This window comes from Periophthalmus magnuspinnatus, chromosome 4 (assembly GCF_009829125.3).
Source record: "Periophthalmus magnuspinnatus isolate fPerMag1 chromosome 4, fPerMag1.2.pri, whole genome shotgun sequence".
NCBI classification, from domain to species: Eukaryota; Metazoa; Chordata; class Actinopteri; order Gobiiformes; family Gobiidae; genus Periophthalmus; species Periophthalmus magnuspinnatus.
Window position 1 is genome coordinate 20234056 of NC_047129.1, and position 23709 is coordinate 20257764.

Here is a 23709-nt window from a genome sequence, read left to right on the forward strand (position 1 = left end):
ATTGGATAACCTATGTTACCCAATCCAATTTTGTTTTTATAGCATATTTAAATCCAACTGCCCAAAATGCTTCACATAAAAGATCCACAAAAACTAAACATACAGATAAGAACAAAAATCAACATTAAAAATACAATACAAAAATGCAGTTTACAAAGAGTATATTTTTCTGACAGAATAAACATTTAACCAAATAAAATTATTAAAATTTATTTTTATTAGTCTAATTATAACTATTCTGCCATTTTGACCATTGTTAGCATTATGGTTGCTAGGAAACAATTAAGAAATTACCATTACGTCACATCTAGGAAAATTATAAACTAACTAGACAAAACTAGACAAAATGTTAGTAAAATCTTATAAAAATGATTTTCTGGTTCTAGTGAAATAAGTAGTCACCCACATGCAGTTTAAATCAGGCCTGTTGTGCTTGTGTCTTTATAGTTCTCATCTCTGTGGATCATTTTGTTATAATTTACACATTTTAAGTGACAATATTCATCTAAAACGACTTAAAAAAAGAAACATATCCGTTGATTTCTGTGTTAGGAAGCTGTGGTGTCCAATGGGAGCTAACGTCGCCGTAAACGTCATCACAACAAAACGCTGCATGCTGTCGGCGCCCCCTATGGATAGCTGCACATCACACTAGAGCAGCACATTTTTTTTCATTTGTACCAAAATGACTATGCAACGCTGCCGAATCCTATGAGTATCACCAATTAAGAAAATAAAACTGGAGAAGGAAGTGCGTACATCACAGTGGGCGTGTACAGGTGGAGGTGAAAATGGGAGTAGATCGGGAAAAAAATTAAAGATTACTCAAACATGAATCACTCCAAATACAACTTCAGCGGCTCAATGAGAAGAAATGACTAGAACATGGATAAAAAATGGTCTGAAAAGTTGATTTTGCCGAAGAGGCCCACTTTAATATAGCGTCCGCTTTAATACAGCCCTGTGGGGACCAGCCCTTCAGCTCTGGACTCATCTCTCTGCTCACGGTGTTGTTTGAAACCCGAGACCCCACCATCACCCACTCCATTCCACAACCAGCTTCATAAACTTGGATGCCTCTCACTTAAACGCTGCGGAGGTCAAAGGTCACGGTGCCCCTTTAAATCCACAGGGGGGTCGTCGAGGTAGCGCCAAATCACTCATAAAAACTCGTTTATATTCTGAGGCGTTGGCGAAGGCATAAGTCTGTCAATGCGCCCGATGCCACACACGGCGACGTTCAACCGACAGCTACTTATATGAACCGGCCTTTCACACCCGGCGCTCGGACACTTCCTGTTTCCTGTTACCCAGAATCCCTTGTGCCGCTGCCTGTCGGTGATCCGCCATGGCAGGTCTGGTCAAGGTTAGACTTGGATGAATGTGTGTACGGGGATTGTCGTCCCAGAGGGGGTGGTTACAACGGTGAACTTTGCCCCCAAAATCTACCACAGAAAAACATTTAGAACAGACTCAGAGCTGTTCGCACATGTGCTGTTTTTGTCCATTCAAAATAGAGTGACTATTGGCAGATTTTTTCTAGATAAGTCATTCTACATAAGACGTTGTAGCGCTGAATGCTAATAAAAACTTTTACGTATATAATAAAGTTGCAAATATATTTTACTTCAACCACTTTTTTTAGGTCAGATAATTGGTTTGAGTTTCTTATTCTGTATGTTGTATGCCTTGCCTTGACATGTTTCAGCTACATTCTGCTTCCTTCTTCAGATTTTGGTGCTGTCTTTTTACTTGGACAATGCTAAAGTCATAGGTCACACAGAGCAACCTTTTTTTTTTACCATTATTGAATCAGGGAGGTCATTGCGATCCGTAAACACACCCATCAGACTGTGACTCAGGACGAGGGGGCTGTGCCTACTCTCTCACACCTGCGAGACAGTTCTAAAGAAGCCGAACTGCAGATGGCGCCGTCGTTCTACTGCTCCAAGTAGGAACACAGCGGCAAAAGCATAGACTGTGTAATATATAAATGGAGGTCGCTCCCACTAGCGTTAGCAACAGGTTTGACTGACAGCGATGCTAAGGGCCCACTCCCTGCAGTGGTGTGGATGGAAAGGGGCGTTACCTTCAACAGCCTAGCTCTGGATTGGTTCTTTGGTTGCTATGATACTTGCTGTTGGAATTCCAATTATCGAACTCTGCTCCAAATCGTCCCTATAACTGCTGTAGCCTCGATGAGCTTCATTTGGAGCTGAACGCTGTGGGTGACGTCACACTCACAAACACATTTTCCAGTTTTGTTCTGAATCTAAGTAGATCAGTTTTGGACTCATAAAAATAATATCTGTTCCTCTGTTTCTTTGTTTTGTCAGATGTTGAGTTGAACTGGCTCCTGTTGAATTACATGAGTATGACTTCAGGGCTTCCTTGTTTCATCCTCGTCGGTGAAAAGTGATGGGTTTGAGTTCTTGGAAACCGTAATAATCCATTTATTTTACTGCGAGCGTGTCATTATTAGTGTTAGTAACTACTTTGTGCTGTGCTCAAAGTCTTCTGTGGAAAAACATTTTAAAAATACTTTTCGGTCGTAACCGTGGCGACGAAATTGATGAAGCTTGACTTAAAATTATAGAACAGATGTCAGAAGTTTCAGCGCTGTTTTAATGTTGTGAAATCAGGCGTCTGGGTTTTGTTTAGTTTTGTTTGTGATGGAAATATACATTTATGGAATCAATTATACAACAGTTGGACGATAGAGTTAGCTGATGGACCGTGTGATGGATTGGAATAGTAATGAGACGGGATTACAACAGAAATAACTGAATGTTCTGTTTTATATATCTTTTTGTTTGATTATTATTGAGTCTGTACCCGTTTGGCATCAGGAGTGATTAAAATCAAGCTAAAGAGATAGAAACAGTTAGCTTTTCAGCCATCGAAAACTTGTGTAAGAGAATCGTGGACTGTTTATATACATGGATATAGCTAACCTGCTAGCTGCTGCATTCCAAACAGGAAGTGATCATGGGCGCGCTTCTGGCTTCAACAACTCTGGCTTCATTTCGCTTTCTATTGAAAAACTGTGTCCCCTCTCTCTGTAACTGCTGCTGTTGGACTCGTGATTTTGGTCTTAAATATTCGTATTAACCCGCTCTACATGATCCTGGGTTTTTTATTTCACTATTGTGTCTGTAAATCAAGATATGAGCATTAATAACAGACACATCTTTCAAAACATGTAGTTATTTTTCTAATTTTCCTGTAGCAGCGGTGCACAGCGGCCCTTTCTGTCCTGTTTTGTGTGAACGATTCAGATTTGCTCCATAGACTCTTTGTATGACTGGCTCTTACTCATGTAACTCATTCATAATCGGAGTCTCTCGTGAGTCGTGGACGTGTCTGGATGTGTCTGGACGTGTCTGCTCCTGCCGTCTCCGTACGTCTCCGTCTTCTGTCAGTTTAACATACGTCCTCATGTCTTTGTAAGTGTCTCGTTTGTGCATTCTGATTGGTTCTCTGATCTCCTTAATGAGCCGTGCTAAATCTGGTTGTGTGAGTGATTTTGAAAGTACGCTCTGGGCCATACCTCCTCCTTCTCCTCCTCTTCTTCGCTCGCGTCTGTTATTATGATTTCCACTCATGTCTTTAAAGCGTTCTGCAGTGTGTTCAAGGAATGCTGTTAAATGGAAGGAGGACAGAATGTTGGAAATGTATTGCTCAAGGGTCAAATGTGTCAGTAGTTTTATAGTGAGGAGGTTGTAAGTTTGATTCTTTTATTCGTCTTGTCAGCTCGTGTCTGGACTGTGATTTTTGATGGACGTTTAAAGACCTGCGCTGACTTGAGGCGATGGAAGTGTAACATATGAGAAGATCTTTGGATGGTTGAAGCTGATTTGATAGCTAGTTTTTGAAGCTTTGACATTGAACCCACAACCCTCTCAATAAGTGGCATCAAGACATATTGGATTGTGTAACAGACAGGGCTAAGGCTCATTAGTTCTTTATTCCATTTTTTTCAAGGCTTAAAGGTCTTTGCATGAACCAACTTTATGGTCAGTTCATCTGACCACTCAAGTAATGATGCTTATGTCGAGAGCGGGAATGGAACCGCAAACCTTCTGATCAGTGGACAGATACACTACCAGCTGAGCAATCACAGTAAAAGGAAAGATATAAAAAAAGGGAAAAGGAAAAGAAAGGAAAGATATAAAAAATATGTGAAAATGCAGAGGATTTGATCAGCTCATGTTTGATCGAACAAAAATCATTCCTGTTACTCTTCATCATCTTATTCTCCATCGTGTTACTCTTCATCGTCTTATTCTCCATTGTTTTATTCTCCATCACTCTTTGTGTTTAATACAATCTCAGTGACCTCGTTGTAACCGGAGCTCCTCATTGGCCCGTCTCAAACTCATATGACCTCTGTGCTAAACGACTGGACCATGTGACCTCCTCGCTCCGTTTGTTTGTGTGTACATGTGTCTGTCCAAACACGGCGAGCTTATGTTAGCTTTGTGGACAGCTATTAGCATGCTATTCCGCTAATTGACGGGCGGACTGACACCTCGGCTTGCTAAACACCCCCTCCGTCCTCTTCGCCAGCGGCCATGTTGTGTCGTCATGTCTGGAGTTCTTTCCTTTTATTAAAATGTTTATGATTTTGATTTTCCATGTATTTGAGCAAAACTTGACTTGTTGGTCTTTATTTCATTGCTCTAAAAAAAAAAAAAGAATTAATCAAAAAATCTATACAAAAAGCAATGAAAAAAATGCATTTGTCAATAAAGTTTTGATGATCACAAAATGCAAAAAAAAACAACAACAAAAAAACAAAAAACAGTATAGTACAGATATAGTGTATAGGCAGCTCTTGAGGACGAAATTAGTCTGTTTATTGTTTCAGCGAATTATAAAGCGTTTTCCCAGGAGATTCAGTAAGTGGGTGGTTAGCATGCTAGTTGTTGTTAGCTGTGCGTGACACCTTCAACTACTGCATTGATCTGTCTTCTAATGTAGTTTCCTCGTCACAAACAGACCTGGAGTTGTGTTTTTGTTTCATTCACATGTTTAACACACAAACCCTGCATAATTAGGCTGAGTTCTTCTCTCAAACTGAAAACACTCTGTTCCACCTTGTGATGTCATCATATGGTAATACAGGAACTGCTCCATACATCTTCACTAGAATCATTTGGATCATTTAAGACCTGGAATTTCCAATCTCTACTGAACTAAAGGTAAAAGGAGCTGTTAACTTCAAAACTACCACTTCATGACATCACAAATTGGAACAGAGCATTTTAAGATTTGGAGATGTGGACAGACTAATAAAGAATTACTCAAACATAACTCTAGGTTTGTTTTGGAGGGAACAGCATTAGAACATGACTTAAAACTGACAGAGTCCATTTTGTATAATACAGGAGCTTTAATCTATTTACATTTGATCATAATCTTGCTTTAGGTGAAATATTAATAGCCGTACTTGTATGCACACTTCCTCTTTGCACAGTTTATGTCCAAACGCACTCCCTTCTCTCCTCTTTTCTTGCATATAGAGCGTATTATTAAATATTTTGCCTGTTGTCGTTGGATACGAGCACCGCGTGTGAACTTAATACATGTAGATATATAGTGAGGGCTGCAGAAAAGTGCAACATCTTCAGTTTAACAAAGTCCAGCGGTGAAACCAGCAGGAAGCCTCAGGACTCCAGTATCTCATGGAAAATCACTGCTTATGTAAGGTGAGCCCGGCCATTCAAACACGTCCCAATAACTCAGCATTATAATTATTTACAACCTCCATAAAAAGACTTGAACTAGGGAAAGTTACAGTTGGACCTTCTCAAAACATTAGGGGGAATTTCAGCAGTTGTGGTTCAGACGTTCTTAGTAAAATACATTCTCAGTAAAACAAGAGGAGCTTTAGAACATACAGCAGAGACCCATATGGGTGTTTAGTAACACAGATGATAGGACAGATCCATTATTTTAAAAACTAGATCAAGCCCGTAGATTGTATAAAGACCTGACTAAGTGAGTGTGACGTCACCACAGCATTCAGCTCCAAATGAAGCTCATCGAGGCTACAGCAGTTATAGGGGCCGATTTGGAGCCAAGTTTCATATTTGGAATTCCAATCACGACTATCATAGCAACCAAAGAGCCAATCAGGAGCGAGGCTGTTGAAGGTAACGCCATTTCCCTCCCACACCGCTGTTTTAGCGGTGCTTAGCAATGCTGTAAAGTGAAATAAAACTGGAGGATCATGTAGAGCAGGTTAATACGAACATTTAAGACCAAAATGACGAGTCTGACAGCAGCAGTTACAGAGAGAGGGGGCACAGTTTTTCTTTAGAAAGCGAATTGGAGCCAGAGTCGATGGAGCCGGAAGTGCGCCCATGATCACTTCCTGTTATATAAACAGTCTATAGCATCCTTAAAGATTTTATTTTTGTTCCAGTTCTGTTTAAGTTTCCAAACACACTTGACCTTCTCCTTATGTTTTGACCTTCACCGTTTTGCCTCGAGGTCCACGCTCTTAAATGTCCCACACTCCTCCTTTAGAACACCCTGAGTCGTCCGTCTCTGTGACAGTAGCCGGCATTGTTAAACTCTGTAACCGTGGTAACAGCAGTACGAGGCGAGACCGGAGTACCTCGGCTGCCCTCGTGTTCTGTGTGTCTGTGGTCACGGCCCGTGCAGCCCCCAGCTCACAGCGACATCATAACATTCAACCGAAACCAACCGATCCCTCGTCTCCGTCGGTGTTTGGGGTAAACGACACTCTTAAACGCTCCCTGTTGTATTTACAGTCGATGGTTACAACACAGCGCCGGAGTTTGGGTTTCACAAGACTGGACAAGCCTCGGCGTTATTCAGAGGAGTTTAGTGAGATTGGTATGTTTGGTTTGGTTTTGTTTTGTTTTGTTTGTGGGATATTTTATCTTTGTCACATTTTGGAAAAGTTGTTGGGGACGTATTTGGTTTTCATTTTTCTCTTTGTTCTTCGTATTGGTTTTTATTTATTCATTGTCCCACAAGTATTTGGAGAAAATCTATTGTTTCATTTCCCAAAGCTCTGTCTGTGGTCTGTTTCCATTTGCACAAACTTAAAGGCCCTGTACCTGATTAGTTTATGTATTTGGACTAAATAAACAGCTTTTGTGTTAGCATGCTAGTTATTGTTATTTTTACCATCATGACCAAACTCCGCTCTGGACTCTGAGAACTGTAAGAAGCTCTTAGAAACTCAGTGTGGGGAATAATTACGTTGCTCAGAATGCATAATGTGAACATAGACTGTATATATAAATGAACATAGCTAACCTGCTAGCCGCTACGTTCCAAACAGGAAGTGATCATGGGCGCACTTCCAGCTCCATCGACTCCGGCTCCAATTCAATTTCTATAGAAAAACTGTGTCCCCTCTGTGTTTTTAAACTCCACACACCTTCACTAGAATCATTTGGATCATTTCAGTCCTGGAATTGCCAATCTCTACTGAACTAAAGGTAAAAGGAGCTGTTAACTTGAAAACTTCCACTTCATGACATCACAAGGTGGAACAGAGCATTTTGAGCTTTGGAGATGTAGACAGACTAATAATAAAGTGTTATTCAAACATGTGCGAATGAAACAAAACACAACTCCAGACCTGTTTTGAGGAGGAAACAACATTAGAACATGGGTTAAAGTTCAAAAGAGTCAGTTTTTGCATAATATAGGACCTTTAAGGATTTGAAGTAAAGTTCCCTTATAGAAAACTGAGATTTGGCTGTTTACTACAAACATTCCAATCTGTAAAACTGCTGGTGGGAGCTCTTGGAAACAATTGGATCAAACTACATAAACACAAAAACATCCAGGCAATCAAAAAAATCTGAACCACACGAAAGATGTGGACTTTTAGGCTTATATTTACATCTCTACGCCAAGGTATATCAGCCAGTGCAGCTTAAGCTCATAAACGAGAGCCATATGAAGTCATTTTAGCAAAGAATCATTTCAAATCTTTCAGTTTTTCCATAGATGAACACATAACAATTGCAATAGTCTTGAAATGGGAGCTGAAGGACGAGCTTGGAGCGTTGCAGCCGCAGTTCCTTGTTTAGGTTTTGTGGTGAGCTCTGTTTCTGTTTGGTTGTGGATTAGAGCTATGGCTGCTCCTACAAGACTCTCCTTGTAATTAGCTATTATAAGAGCTGACACACACAGGGCCCATGGCGTTGGTGTGTAAAATGAAGTCCTGAGCACACATCCCATGTTTACACAAATAGAGACCGCACCAGACTGAAGCTACTGGGGCAGATACATGCACCCACACGAGGAGGAGGGGGTGTGAGGGCTTTAGAGTGCCCATGTTTGTGTTTCATTTTATTGCAAAAGACTTTTAACTTGGGCTGAAAATGCAAATTATAAATCTTAGAAGGCGCAATTTTCAAATCACAAAGACCGCAGTTTATTTAGGTAGAAAAAAATGTCCAGAATATGCAGTGTTTGAAGTTTTTCGAGCTCTACAAACATGTTCTGAAAACCATCTGAGTCTTGTGTTATTTTAGCTGTTCGGATTCTAGTCTTTTCACAAATATTAATGGTAAACGGTCACATTTTTGTACGGTACTTTTCCACCTTCAAGGCTCAAAACGCTTTACATCAACGCTCTGTCAATGATGTTTGTGTTGTGAGCGGGATTCAAAGCGTCAACCTTCAGATCAGTGGACAAACGCTCTAACAACTGAGCCACCGTCGCTCCTGCTTGTGTTTGAATGGTGCGCTCTGAACAGAATCTGACTTTTTATAGATAAATATGTTTTTTAGATAGATCTGATCTAAATATTTGTTGTAAACCCCCATTTTTTTACACTTTTACATGTATAATTTTTATTGTTTAAATCTTGAGTCAAATCAACTGATCAAATATTTTCTGAGTAATAAAAATACAAAAATATATAAAACTTCTTACTTTGTGGAGGGAAAATGAAGTATTTGCAACAGAAATCAGCAACACATGAAATAATATTTAACATCAAAGTATGAATCCACAGCAACAACTAAAAAGTAAGACATGGTAAACATCTGTTGTGAATAAATTGTGCATTATGACCTAAATCTTTGTCATCTTCACCTGATTCTGCTGCTCCATCCGCACCAGCTCAGCTCACACTAGAGAATGTGAAGCATTCCTCTGGTGTTTTTGGCTGCGTCCCTCGAGGTAAACACAGACTCTATAAAGACGAGGACTGAGGGAGTGTGACGTCACCCACAGTGTTCAGCTCCAAATGAAGCTCATCGAGGCTAGAGCCAGGATCATGTAGAGCGGGTTAATACGAACATTTAAGAGCAAAATGACGAGTCTGACAGCAGCAGTTACAGAGAGAGGGGACGCCGTTTTTCAATAGAAAGTGATTGGAGCCAGAGTCGATGGAGCCGGACGTGCGCCCATGATCACTTCCTGTTTGGAACGTGGCGGCTAGCAGGTTAGCTTTATCCATTTATATACACAGTCCATGGGGGTAGAGCGTTCCTCTGGTGTCTTTGGCTGCGTCCCTCGGGGTAAAGCTGCACTTGTAATTAACCAGTGGGGTTTGCTACATTGTGGTCTATGGCCTGTTTTCCCTTGTCATTTTCATGTCTGTTTGTGGCTAGACCCAAGTTCAGAATATGTGACCACAACTGACCTACATGGGATATGCATCTCCCTATTGATACTGTACATCTGATGTCATCAGCATTCCCTGGGGGTGTGATGCTAACTGTATGCACTACTCTGTCTGAAGGTCTGTTAGACTTTAATCTAAGTTTTGTTTTAACACAATCTGACCATAAAGAGCCAACTTATCTGAACTGCAACAGGTGAGCTGATTTGTGCTGTTAAACAAGTCTCTCTTAAATATCATTACAGTCACAAGCTAGCATTAGCATTAGCATTAGCCAAAGGTTTTTCAGTGAGTCACTCTCACCTTTTTGTGTAAAATCAAACTCCTAAACAGGACCATGAGCTCGGACTGACCATAGGCTCACAGTTTGGATTTTTCTTGAGTTTTCAGACAGTGATAGTGACAGTCTTTGCTAATATGTGCATTGTGTCACCATGGTAACTGCTCAACATTCCTCCATAGACATACATGTAGAACACCCACAGTTGTTGGTTTTCAGATACTAGGATGATGATGTCATAGTCTCGGATGGAGGGAAGAGGCAGTTTTCCCTGTCGATCACACTGGACTTTGATATGAAGTATTGATAAATGTTGAACCTGATCATTTCTATTTGTGACTAAACCATAAACATATACATGGACATAGCTAAAGAGGAAGTGATCATGGTCGCACTACTGGCTCTGGCTCCAATTCACTTTCTGTGTAAAAACTGTGTCCCCTCTCTCTGTAACTCATTTTGGTTTTAAATGTTCGTATTAACCCGCTCTACATGATCCTGTTTTGTTTTTTAAATTTCATTATTGAGTCTGTAAATCAAGATATGAGGAATTAATAACTCAGGCGCCTCCTTTCCCTGAGGTTGCTCCCGCTAGCTTTAGCAACAGGTTTGATTGACAGGGTTGCTAAGCGCAGGGGCGTTACCTTCAACAGCCTCGCTCCAGATTGGCTCTTTGGTTGCTATGATACTCGCGGAATTCCAAATATGGAACTCGGCCCCAAATTGGCCCCTATAACTGTTAGCCTCGCTTCATTTGACTGGACCTGAACGCTGTGGGTGACATCACACACACTTTGTCTTTTTACAGACTATGGACTAAACCCAAGAACTCACTGTATTATTTGTGCTAAATGTGCATTTGAACAATATAAAGTGAATCTGCCTCCGTCTGTGTTAAATATTATCTCTTTAAAGGCTGTTGTTCTGTCATCTGAGCCCAGCAGTGGCACTCACTTTGTTACTGAATGAACCGGGGCTGTTTTTGTTCCTCTTAAAACCTCTTACCGTAGTATTTCTCTTTCGATCTCAAATCCCGCTGTAGATTTGCACCTTGGGTCTTTTGCTTTTGCAGTGGAAAATGGTTGAAGCCTGTGGTTTGATGAAGAGGTGCTAAGCTGTTTGCAGACACACCGCAGCGAGCACTTAATATTATAAATCTGCACATTTCAGACGGAAATTACATATTTGGTGAACCTAAGTTTGAATTAATCTCTTATGTTATCTAAGCATAATATTATCAGAGTCATTAGCTGCGACCGCGCTGAGTCTGGGAGAGCGCTGAGCTGTAACGACGGGGAACTTTATGAACTTGTAAATCTTTTGTAAATCTCTTTTTTTTTAAATGAATTATCAATATTTATTTTTAATTTTACGATTTGATGTCACTTCTTTCTGCTTGTCGCCTTGTAGTATCTGCACCTTCAAAGAGTCCACATAAACATGATGTGACGTTGCATTTTTCAGAAGTGAGAGTTCACATTATAGAAAACAGGAGCCATTTGAAGGAGGCATCAATCGATTCCTGAATCATTCTTTTCATTTGGAAAATATTGATAATTTACTTTATTTATTCTCTCAAATCATCAAATATTTTATCAGTTAAGTGTTAAATAGAAAAAAAAAATCTCTCCATTTTGAAAAACTGCCCAAGTGTTTTTGTTTTTGTTCCAACTTCTACAAAAATGATCAGGGACAATGATGTAAAGAGGATTTTATGAAGAAGGGATGGAGTTATATTTATATATTCTGATCGTAGTACAACACATTTGGCTTTTAGAAATATTACTTTACTAAATATTATCTGTACTTTACTATGAGTAAAGTACAAGCCTCTGATGACTTTTTCACATGACATTGATCTGTTTTGGTGCTTTTAGTGTCATTTATAATATATCTCAACAATAACCATCTCTGTCTTTGGGATTTTCCATTTTACAAACCTACAAGTATTTTACAGACTCAGCATTACATTTTAAAAAATGAAGAGATGGACCAATATTGACTGAACCGATATCAACTGAAATGAAATCGTCTGGGCCAATATCGGCTGAATCGATATCTGATCCATCAAAACTTTCAATATCAGTGCCGATATCTGATACTAGTATCGTATCAATGAATCTCTCATCAGAAGCTGAAGAGTTTTTCTCCAGTACAGCACACTAGTTTAATTAGCTTAACTAGCTTAATTAGCAGGACTAAACAGTGAGCCCATGCTGTGCTTAAACAGTGTTGGGTCAAAGGTTAAAGGAGTATCAGACAATCAGATGTATCGATCACTGTAGCTCCTTGGATGTTTATAGAATAAACTATTATCTTCTGTGATGTTGGACAGTTTGTAAAAGGCTCAAGAGAGCGTCACTCTGTGTGGACGTCATGTGGACGCCGTGTGGACGGCCTGTGGACGGCCTGTGGACGGCCTGTGGACGGCCTGTGGACGCCGTGTGGACGCTGTGTGGACAGCCTGTGGACGGCCTGTGGACGCCGTGTGGACGGCCTGTGGACGCCGTGTGGACGGCCTGTGGACGGCCTGTGGACGCCGTGTGGACGACCTGTGGACGCTGTGTTGACGCCCTGTGGACGCTGTGTTGATGCCGTGTGGACATCATGTGGACACCATGTTTCCCCTCAGACATGTTGTGTCTCTGTCGTGTGTGTTGACGTGCTCTACATGTTTGTGGAGTACAGTCTGTGGCGGGGCTGGTCTGGAGCTCTGTGGACGTCATGGCTCACTGCATGTGAGCTCTGAGTGTGAGCGATTCCCCCTCAGCGTGTGGTCAGCGTGTGGTCAGCGTGTGGTCAATGTGCGGTCAACATGTGGTCAGTGTGAGCGCAGTGGACCCGTGTAGATGAGGTGAGGGAAGTGGACAGATGAAAGACGCCTGGACGCTCTGCTAAGAGGCTCCTCACAGGTGTCTGCTTCAGTTCATGTTTGATGAACTGAAAAGACTCTGTGACGTCACATTTCATCACATAAAATCTAACTCAAGTTAAACTCTACTCTGAGCTTTATTTCAACACAATCTGACCATAAAGAGCTGACTTATCTGAACTCCAACAGGTGAGCTGATTTGTACTGTTAAACAAGTCCCTCTCAAAAAACATTACAGTCACAAGTTAGCTAGCATTAGCATTAGCCAAAGGTTTTTCAGTGAGTCACTCTCATCTTTTTGTGTAAAATCAAACTTCTAAACAGGACCATGAGCTCGGACTGACCACAGGCTCTTGAAAATGTGCTCTTTAAATCACTTTCAGTCTTTTTTTTCAGTCACTCTTAAAACTTTTTTGTCAGTGCATTGCGTCATAGTAACTGCTGAACATTGTAGTGTAGACATACATGTTATTATTATTATTATTTTTTTTTTTAATGTTTTGTTTGTTCCTATGAATTATTATAAATACAAGAGGCAGGTTGGTTTTCTATCAAATAAAAGTATCATTTTAATTAATATGCTTTAAATTGTCTTAAAATCTTGATGTGTAAAATGTCTGGGTCTGTTCTAAACTCAGTTAAACTGTGTGTTAACCCCTCATCCTGTGTTAAACAACTGAAACCATAATTTACAAATGTATATAAGCAAAGACTGCCCCCTACTGATGCCTTATTGCATTGCCACACTGTGCAGCATTTGTCAGGATCAGGCCTTTCCCTCTGCCTTCAGACTTTAAACATATTTTAACCACTCTGTTGTATTATTTTTGTGTTTTAGTGATGATTTTGACGAGGAGGGATTCTGTCAGCCGTACCGAGGCATCGCTTGCGCCCGTTTTATCGGCAACCGCAGCATCTATGTGGACTCTCTACAGATGCAGGGCGAGATCGAGACCCAGATCACAGGTAAAAGATGCTAACGCTAATGTTCCGATCTTCACATTGCATTAATTTTGATAGTCGTGTTTAAATGTCCCAGGAAGTAGCTCCATAATGAGGATAAATGAACTCAGTCTAATGAAAACCTGCTCTGAAGGTTACATTGGTGGAAGGTCACTGTTGTATAGCACACACATGGCGTTCATTTGTGTTCTACCTGTTGCCGATGATTTCAATGTTTTTTGCAAATTAACCGATAAGGCTCATTTAAAATCCATATACGAGGAATCGTGAACCTGCAGTCCAATATAAAACATGGCTGATGCATTAAGATTTATGGCTTGGGGTCAAAACAAACTCAAAACTATGGGCATAAATCATACATGGGATTGCCTGGAATACTTCTACGCACAGAACTGGCTTTAATGTCACCTTAACCCAATGCAGCGTTATTAGAAACTGCAGGGAGATCTGGAGCGGAGCCAGCGTAAGTCCAAGCACTTTATATTCACTTGTCTGGTCTCCCACCGAGCCCCGCACTGCCATGTGTTTGCAATAAGAGGACAGGACCATACTTTAAACTCTGCTCTATTTTCTCAGCAGAGTTCTTTGATGCTTAAAGAAATAATGAGTTCCTATTGTCTCTGAATTACGCACTGCTTCCCCCTTTCAGTGTTTTTCTCAATGGGAGTAAAAACAGACTTCGTAAATGATTTGGGAGTTGGTTTCATTCTTAAATACAATTTGCAGTTTGTGTGAATGTCGTTTACTATACAACTCTCACATAGTCTGTTTATATAAATGGACGTAGCTAACCTGCTAGCCGTCGTGTTCCAAACAGGAAATGATCATGGGCGCACTTCCGGCTCCATCAACTCTGGCTCCAATTCACTTTTTGTGTAAAAACTGTGTCCCCTCTCTCTGTAACTGCTGCTGTCAGACTCGTCGTTTTGGTCTTAAATGTTCGTATTAACCCGCTCTACATGATCCTGTTTTTTTTTTTATTTCACTATTGTGTCTGTAAATCAAGATATGAACATTAATAACAGACAAATCAGGCGCCTTCTTTCCCCGAGGTCGCTCCCGGCAACAGGTTTGATTGACAGTGTTGCTAAGCGCCCACTCCTTGCTAAACCAGCGGTGTGGGCATTACCTTCAACAGCCTCACTCCTGATTGGCTCTTTGGTTGCTATGATACTCATGGTCAGATTTCCAAACATGTAACTCGGCCCCAAATTCACCGCTCTAACTGCTCTAGCCTCGATGAGCTTCATCTGGAGCTGAAGCTGTGGTTGACGTCACACTCACTCAGTCACTTCTTTACACAGTCTATGAGCTGGACTGGAAGGGCATCCTGTATAAAAAAATGTATCCTTACAATTATTAATCATTATTAGCCTGTTTAATCATCAGATAGAACATATAGTTAACAGCAAAACCCACCATTTTCTTGTTTAATTCTAGTGGTAATTGCATTTGTGGTGATCAGTTCTATCACTGACCCCCAACTTGCTGGATTACATCATACATCTTTTAAAGACGCTGTACCTAATTTTTACTGATACACATATAAAACCAAACTGTTTCATTTTAAACTGTTTGTTTTGGTCCAAAGTCATTCCTCACTTCTGGGCATTCTGGGCATTAATGACTCACCGTGATGAGTTCATAAGCACTTTTCACAACTTTTAGAGACGAGAGTGGAGTTTTGTTGTCACTGTAACACTAACGCTAACAACAAGTAGCATAATTAGATGCAGACAGCACACAGCGGACTTATTTTGACCACAGGAGCTGCTTATACAGTATATGTGTACTGGAAAAAATCAGATCCAGGCTTTAATAGTGTAGAATAACATTCTGACCTGCTCCATCTGTTTAAAGAAAACTGTAGAACGCTCTGATATGAGGTGAAATGGGAAAAAAACCTGTTGGTTATTTTGCTTCCCAAAAATGGAAGGACGACTAAAACTGCACAGAGCCATTGCAGCACTTTAATAATGTGGAGATAAACATTTACAATCAACCTGCTTTTGTTATTAAGTTACATGGCCTGCACTGATCACAACATCTAATTCATTTTTATTTTTTAATTATTATTACTATTATTGTTATTAATGTATTATTATTATTATTTATTTTATTTTTTTCTCCTCTTTCTTCCCATCTATATTCTCTGTACCTTCCTTTCTCACTTACGAATTACTAGTACTAGCACTCTCCTCTGCCATCTCCACCTTACCCCCCTCCAAAATAACAGAAATGTCTCACACACACACACACACACACACACCCCCACACACACACGCACACACACCCACACACACACACTTGTCTCACACAGTTGTAAATAGCTGTTTCGTCTACAAACCATGTTATGTCTTGTTATGTCTTACTTGTCACTATTGTATATATATGGTCACTATGTTTGTGTGTCTTACATTAAATAAATAAAAAAATATATGAATAATCTAAATGAGCCTCTTTCTCCTCCTCAGCCGCCTTCACGATGATCGGCACCTCCAACCACTTATCCGACCGCTGTTCCCAGTTTGCGATCCCCTCCCTCTGCCACTTCGCCTTCCCCACGTGTGACCGCAGCTCGGGGTCAGACAAACCTCGTGACCTTTGTAAAGACGAGTGCGAGATCCTGGAGAACGATCTGTGTAAAACCGAGTACATCATCGCCCGCTCTAACCCCATCATCCTCAAGAGACTCAAACTTCCCAACTGTGACGACCTGGCCGCCGCCCACAGCCCCGAGGCCGCCAACTGCCTGAGGATTGGCATCCCCATGGCAGAACCCATCAACAAGAGTAAGGCCAACGAGCGTCCCCACACAGGAGCGGTGTGGACGAGGAGTCTGGAGAGTTTGACATACCTTTACATTTATATAATTATATTTTAATTTTGTCACATTATGTTTTGAGAAAATGGGAAAACCCAAAATGTTACGCTAAAAAGAAAGTTCGTTTTAGTCCCTGTATTTATGCTAAACTATATAATGTCAGTAATGCCTCACAAAAAACATCTAGTTCTCATCAGAAACAAACATATAAAAAAGTTAATTTTGTAAATCAGATTTTTCTATGTGTCACACCAACATCACCAGGACTAAACCAGGGCTAAATCAGGACTAAACCAGGTCCAAACCAGAACTCAACCAGAACTAAACCAGGACTAAAACAGATCTAAAATAGAACTAAAACAGGACTAGATTGGGGCTAGACCAGGGCTAAACCAGGACTAACCCGTGACTAAACAGGGGCTAGACCAGGATTACACCAGGACTAAACTATGACTTGATCAGGACTTGATCAGGACTAGATCAGGACTAGATCAGGACTAGATCAGGACTAAACCAGGGCTAACCCTGGGCTACACCTCAACAAGACCAGGGCCAAAACTGGACTCAAACTACTTTAAACCATGACCAAACCATAACTTAACCAGGACCTAATCAGGACTAAACCGGGACTACACTTGGACTACACCTGGACCACACCTGGACTACACTTAGAGTAGACCAGGGCCAAACCAGGTCTACACCAGGTCTAAACTGGACTCAAACCAGGACTAAGCCAGGACACACCCTTAGCTAAACATTTTGTTATGTTATGTGCTTTGGTCACTGTCCTTCGTGTGGACCACAGCTGTATCTAAAGTCACATCCTTATAGGTAATTAACCAAAATAAATCACTATATGAATTAATTTAACATTTGCAAAATTATTACACAATAAAAGTCAGATATAAAATGTCCAAATGAAACTTACGGACCATGTTCTTGTTCAGATCACAAATGTTACAACAGCAGTGGGGCAGACTACCGCGGCACAGTGAGCGTGACCAAGTCGGGACGGCAGTGCCAGCCCTGGAACTCCCAGTACCCCCACACACACACCTACCTCGCCGTCCGATACCCAGAGCTCAACGGAGGCCACTCCTACTGCCGTAACCCCGGCAACAAGCACGACGCCCCCTGGTGTTTCACTCTGGACGAGCGCGTTCGCATGGAGCTCTGTGACATCCCCATCTGTGGTGAGTCAGCTGGAAAAAATGCATGATATTGACACTTTGCAGCTGGTGTCATCAACATTCTCTGGGGGGGTGTTGCTAACTTGAGGCACTTCTCTGTCTGACTATCCATCTGACCTGTTAGACTTTAATCTGGGCTTTAATTTACCACAATCTGACCATAAAAAAACTGACTTAGCTGAACGACAACAGGTGAGTTGATCTGTGCTGTTAAACAAGTCCCTCTGAAATAACATTACAGTCACAAGCTAGCTACCATTAGCAGTAGCCAACAGTTTGTCAGTTTTACATTGTGTTTTTTGTTTTATTTGTGTTATTTCAGATCATAAGGAGAAGTCCAGTGGTGGCAGTATGGAGATTCTTTGGATCCTGATTCCGAGTGTTGCGATCCCATTGGCCATTGCCCTGCTGTTCTTCTTCATCTGCGTTTGTCGGAACAACCAGAAGAGCGCGAGGCCGCCTCCCCCTCGCCAACCCAAACCAGTGCGCGGTCAGAACGTGGAGATGACCATGCTGACCACACAGTTCAAGCCAAAAGTAAGTCCCCATAAAGTAACACTACAACAGCAACTTTGGAAAGATTATGTGTATATGTGTATTTATATGTAAATCTATATGTATAATTTATATGACAGGTTTTTATCATTTTCCCATTTTGACTTGATCTGGATAAAACCTGTTGTAAATATAAATCATAGTTTTACACAAATCAAGGAGCAGCTTGTGAAGAAAAGTTGAAAAAAATATTGAAAATTACAGGAAGTAGAGAGTCCCACACTAATGACATCACACTGGGTTGTCAAAGGTTACACAACACATTTTTTCTAATATTTTAAACATGATTTCAACAAAATAAAGATGTTTTCTTACATTTTATTTCTCAAATATTTATTTCTGTGACTTTAGAGAGTTTTGGCCCAGTGTACCACGTGGTCGCTGGGTAACAGTTATGGAATTCTCTAGTGTGATGTCATGATTTCCAACCAGGAAGTAAAATTTTAAACCTAAAAAATGCCAAATTGGGTTTTAAATTTTTTGTATATTTAAAGAAAATGTACTTCTGTTTTTTGTGTGTGTGTGCGTGGGTGTGTGTGTGTGTGTGTGTGTGTGTGTGTGTGTGTGTGTGTTGGAGCTCTTTTCTGAGTTGAGCAGATCTCTATCATCAGACTCATAGATCCAGGAATGTTCAGCTGCACGTTTGTTTACACCTCCGCTCGGCTCTTCTCTCTCTCCTCTCCCCTTCTCTCTCTCCACTCTCTCTCCTCCCCTCTCTCTCCTCCCCTCTCGCTCTCTCCTCCCTCTTTCTCCTCTTTCCTCTCCTCTCTCTCCCTTCTTTCTCCTCTCTCTCATCCCTCTCCCTCCTCTTTCTACTCTTTCCTTTTGTCCTCTCTCCTCTCTCTCTCTCCTCTTTCTCTCTCTCCTCTTTCTCCTTCTTTCTCTGTCCACTCTCTCTCTTCTCCTCTCTTTTCTCTCTCCTCTTTCGCCTCTCTCTTTTCCCTCTCCTCTCTCCCCTTCTTTCTCTCTCTCTTCTCTCTCTCCTCTTTCTCCTCTCTCTCCTCTCCTCTTTCCTCTCTGTCACTTCATCCATCTCTCTTTATAGAGTTCTCGTCATCCTTCATCGTGAGTGTAGTTGCTTTAACAGAGAGCACCTTTGTGTTTTTGATCCAAAGCTTCAGCTCTTCTGTCTGATCCAGCTTCAGTTCTGTTTCTTTTCTTTCATAGTAATAGTCTGTCAGATTTGTTTACCCCTCGAGCAAAATTCCTTCTCACTATTTTTTATTTTATTTTAAAGTGTCAGTACAATCCCTCTGTCTAAAATAACAATCATGTGTTTTATCTATTTGCATTTTACATCTGAAAAACAAATCTCAGTGTTGCAAAAGAATCTATTCAAAATATTTATCCCAAACACAGACTGTTTATATAAATGAACAAAGCTAGCCACGACGTTCCAAACAGGAAGTGATCATGGGCGCACTTCCGGCTCCATCGACTCCAATGGCTCCAATTCACTTTCTATGTAAAAACTGTGTCCCCTCTCTCTGTAACTGCTGCTGTTAGACTCGTCATTTTGGTCTTCAATGTTCATATTTACCCGCTCTACATGATCCTGGCATTACCTTCAACAGCCTCACTCCTGATTGGCTCTTTGGTTGCTATGACACTCGCGGTCAGAATTCCAAATATAGAACTCTGCTCCAAATCGTCCCCTATAACTGCTCCAGCCTCGATGCGCTTCATTTGGAGCTGAACACTGTGGGTGACGTCACACTCACTTTCTCCTCTTCTTGATACTGTCTGTGGTCCATCTTAAAGTCTCTGTTCCTGATTTTTACCGTCTTAAAAAACGTGAAAACATAACTAGTTCATTTTAAAGAGTTTGCAGGGGTCCAAAGTTATTCCTCACTGACCTTATGCATTCAGAGCATCCTGGTTATTCACAGTGATGAGGTTGTACGCGCTTTTCACAATTCCCATGATGGTTAACAACTAGCATGTTAAGGCGCACTTACAGATTATCTAATAGTAAATTGTGTTCTAATTAGCTGCAGGGGATCGGTTTATACCATATACCTGCAGTGATACAAGACACACTTTGCTCAAATACGAGGGAATGCGTGAGGAAGGGGGCGGGGCTGTGGGGGGAGGGGGTGGGGCTGCGTGAAGAGAGGGCGGGGCTGTATGAGGAAGGGGTGGGGCTGTAAGAGAAGGGGGAGGGGCTGTATGAGGAATGGACGGGTTTACGTCAGTGAGAAATCTGTGGTCTGTGTACAGTGAGAAACCCAGCTGTGCTACGTTCCGCTGGTTTTGGGTGTTTTTTCATCCTCTTTTGTGCTGTTTGTATTGATGAAACCTGGCAGATCCTCTAAGTAGATCTCACTTAGGTATTGTATTTCTGAATTGTTTTACATCGTTAAATTTTCCAAATAAAATCTGAGTTGTAGATTCATTTTTCAATATCTTTCGCGGCGTCTTCGGGGATAACATTATACGGTCTTTGGCTCTAAATAGTTTCACATTTCTATCGTCAAATCCAGGATCCAGGAATGTTCGGCTGCTGTTTGTACCTCTGCTACCGTCTCCTTCACCTCTCGTCTGCAGCCACCTCATCTGTCTCACTTCTCATCTCTCTCACTTCTGCTCTGAACGCTTTATAATGTACAGAACCGCCGGCCAACGCACACAGCTCAACACTTCGATCTGTCAGAGTTCCCTTCAAGGCCGAGTGCTGCTGTTTATCTTTTTCCACATCATTATGGCGGCGTTGGAGCGTTTACATAGACGTCCAAAGACCGGCCGATCCTCTCAAGGTCACGTGGATCGCGTTACCAGCGCCGACCACGAACTGTCACTGAAGCGTCCGGAACCATTAATATCTCGGGTTTATTTTGTTGTTCTGGAATGGAAAATATGCCTCGTTGACCTGGAAAAAATTCCTCTCTGTGGGTTGTGTTGGGATTACGACCTTGTATCTGCAAAGAGGCGACTTCAGAGCTGATCAAAGGCGCCTCGTGTCAGGCCCGCAGTTTGGGAATCATAAATGCGGTTTAAACTGGTCTCCGTGGACTCACTAGGTCATGAAATATGGTTTGCATTTAAAGGCTTTTTTCATTTGCCAGAGCTGTTATTATATGAACTTAAAGGGATTATTCAGGTTTACAAAGTTGTTCCATGGTTATGATGATACATGCTGTTATTTCCTGGGGTTAAGGACAGGGGGCGCTCTGGGACACTTCTCTATTTGCTTGTTTCAGTGTTTGGTTTGTGATTTTCTGTTGGTGAAGCCCTGAGAGGCGACTGATCTTATGACTTTAAGCTCTATAGTTGTACATGACTATTTAGTTGGATCTCTAAAATAACATGAGATAAACCTTTATCTGCAGTGGGTGTTCTGTATGTATGTATATGGCAGAATCTTCAGCAGTTATCATGGTGACTCACGCACATATTAGCAAACACTGTCCAAAAGTTTCAAAATAGTCTGAAAACTTGAGAATAATCCACACTGTACTTAAAGAGCTCATTTTCAGGAGCCTGTGGTCAGTCCGAGCTCAAGTTCCTGTTTAGGAGTTTGATTTCACACAAAAACATGGGAGTGACTTACTGAAAACTGGCTAATGCTAATGCTGCTAGTGACAATAGTGTTATTTGAGAGGGACTTGTTTAACAGCACAAATCAGCTCACCTGTTGGACTTCAGATAAGTCAGCTCTTTATGGTCAGGTTGGGTTAAATTAAATCTCATATTAAAGTCTAACTTGAGTCAGAGTTTCAGACAGAGCAGAGCCTACAGTTAGCATCACACCCCCAGGAAATGTGGATGACATCAGCTGCAAAGTATTGCAGTGTTGCAACGCAAAGGTCAAGAACTGCAGGAGAACAGGAACATGTCACATCAAGATCACGATAATTGTACTGTAAAGATTAACAATAGACAGAAACACAGAGAGCACACAGCACAGAGAGCACAGAGAGCACACAGCACAGAGAGCACATAGAGCACAGAGAGCACACAGCACAGAGAGCACACAGCACAGAGAGCACATAGAGCACAGAGAGCACACAGCACAGAGAGCACACAGCACAGAGAGCACAGAGAGCACACAGCACAGAGATTTACCATCTACATATTTTATATAAAGTACACTAAACGTAAAGTAATTAGTTCAAAACTTTGTTCAGTGAGACTTGGAAAACTCCCATTTAATCATGATCGTTTTATTACCAGAAGAAAGAGAAGAAATCCCAAAAGACTGAATCAGACTCTGACCAAACCTGGGAAATGGTGACGAGCATGAGTCAGAACATTTATAAGAACATTTATAAGAAACAGAACTATTTGATTTCTAACAGTTTGCAGTGTTCCAAAGTTACTCCTCATTTACCTTATACATCCAGAACATACTCAATATTCACCATGATGAGTTTATAAGCACTTTTCACAGCTCTCACAGACTAGAGCAGATTTATACCTTTCTGGTAAAGTTAACAGCAACTAGCATGCCAATGCACACTTCCTGACAGTATAACACTATACTTAGATGCAGAGAGCACACAGTGGACTTACTCTGACCTCAAATACATGGGGAAAAAAATCACGTACAGGGCCTTTAATTTATAATGGGCAAATAGTTTTAAGAATGATTCAGATTAATGACTCATCAAAGGGTTAGGGTCAGGGTTATGTGTTAAACAAAGTCCAAATCTTTCTGAACAATTAAAATGTTGTTATTATAAAGTGTGTTACCCAAAACAACAAGTATGTCCTGACACTGCCAAGGAACCCAGCCCTGGTGAGCGAAAGAGTTTACAGTACTTTGGCAAAAAATCATCACTATTATAAAAGACCAATCAAAACCGCTGCTTTACGTCATCTCCCTCCTGTGTCAAGAACATAAACCATAGAACTCTTTAAGTGTGAGGAGGATCTGAAGGTTCAGGTGTGGAGAGTCAGGAAAGAATTGAAACAAAACCATAACCAAAAGCATGTGCGGCGCGTCCTCGCCCCCCCCGGACCCCCCTCGGAGATCACAGCCGTGTCTGCCCCCAGCTCACAAAGGAATTTCATTATTCATTATCGCATACGTTTCCTGGAATCTACAAATCTCTGCCAAAGATGAAACTCATTTCTTACCTCCTCTTCACCCTCACGACATGCATATGTGTCTCAACAGCATTTTAAGGGCTCTGTGTTTATTATCCCAATGTAACTGCAAATTAGACACACTGCCATTCAAAATTTCTGACTATTTTTCCTGCTTTCTACATTTTATAAAGACACAGAAGACACCAAGTTTATGAAGATGTATGGAATTATGTAGCAAAGATAAAAGGTATATTTTATTTTCAAATCCTAAGTACTCACCCTTTTCCAAAAAATATTGAGTACTATTAAACTTTTTTCGTTACTGCATAATTCCACATATCTTACTTCATATATTTGATGTCTTCTAT

General features: G+C 41.1%; 1 protein-coding gene across 1 annotated transcript in view; it reads left to right on the forward strand.

Annotated features, from left to right (window-relative positions):
- Positions 1 to 23709, forward strand: part of ror1 (receptor tyrosine kinase-like orphan receptor 1) — a 169943-nt gene that overhangs the window by 141819 nt on the left and 4415 nt on the right. Inside the window, exons 5-8 of the mRNA XM_055221029.1 lie at positions 13617 to 13744; positions 16216 to 16533; positions 17513 to 17758; positions 18078 to 18292. Coding sequence (XP_055077004.1) covers positions 13617 to 13744; positions 16216 to 16533; positions 17513 to 17758; positions 18078 to 18292 — 907 coding nt within the window. The remainder of the gene's footprint in view (positions 1 to 13616; positions 13745 to 16215; positions 16534 to 17512; positions 17759 to 18077; positions 18293 to 23709) is intronic.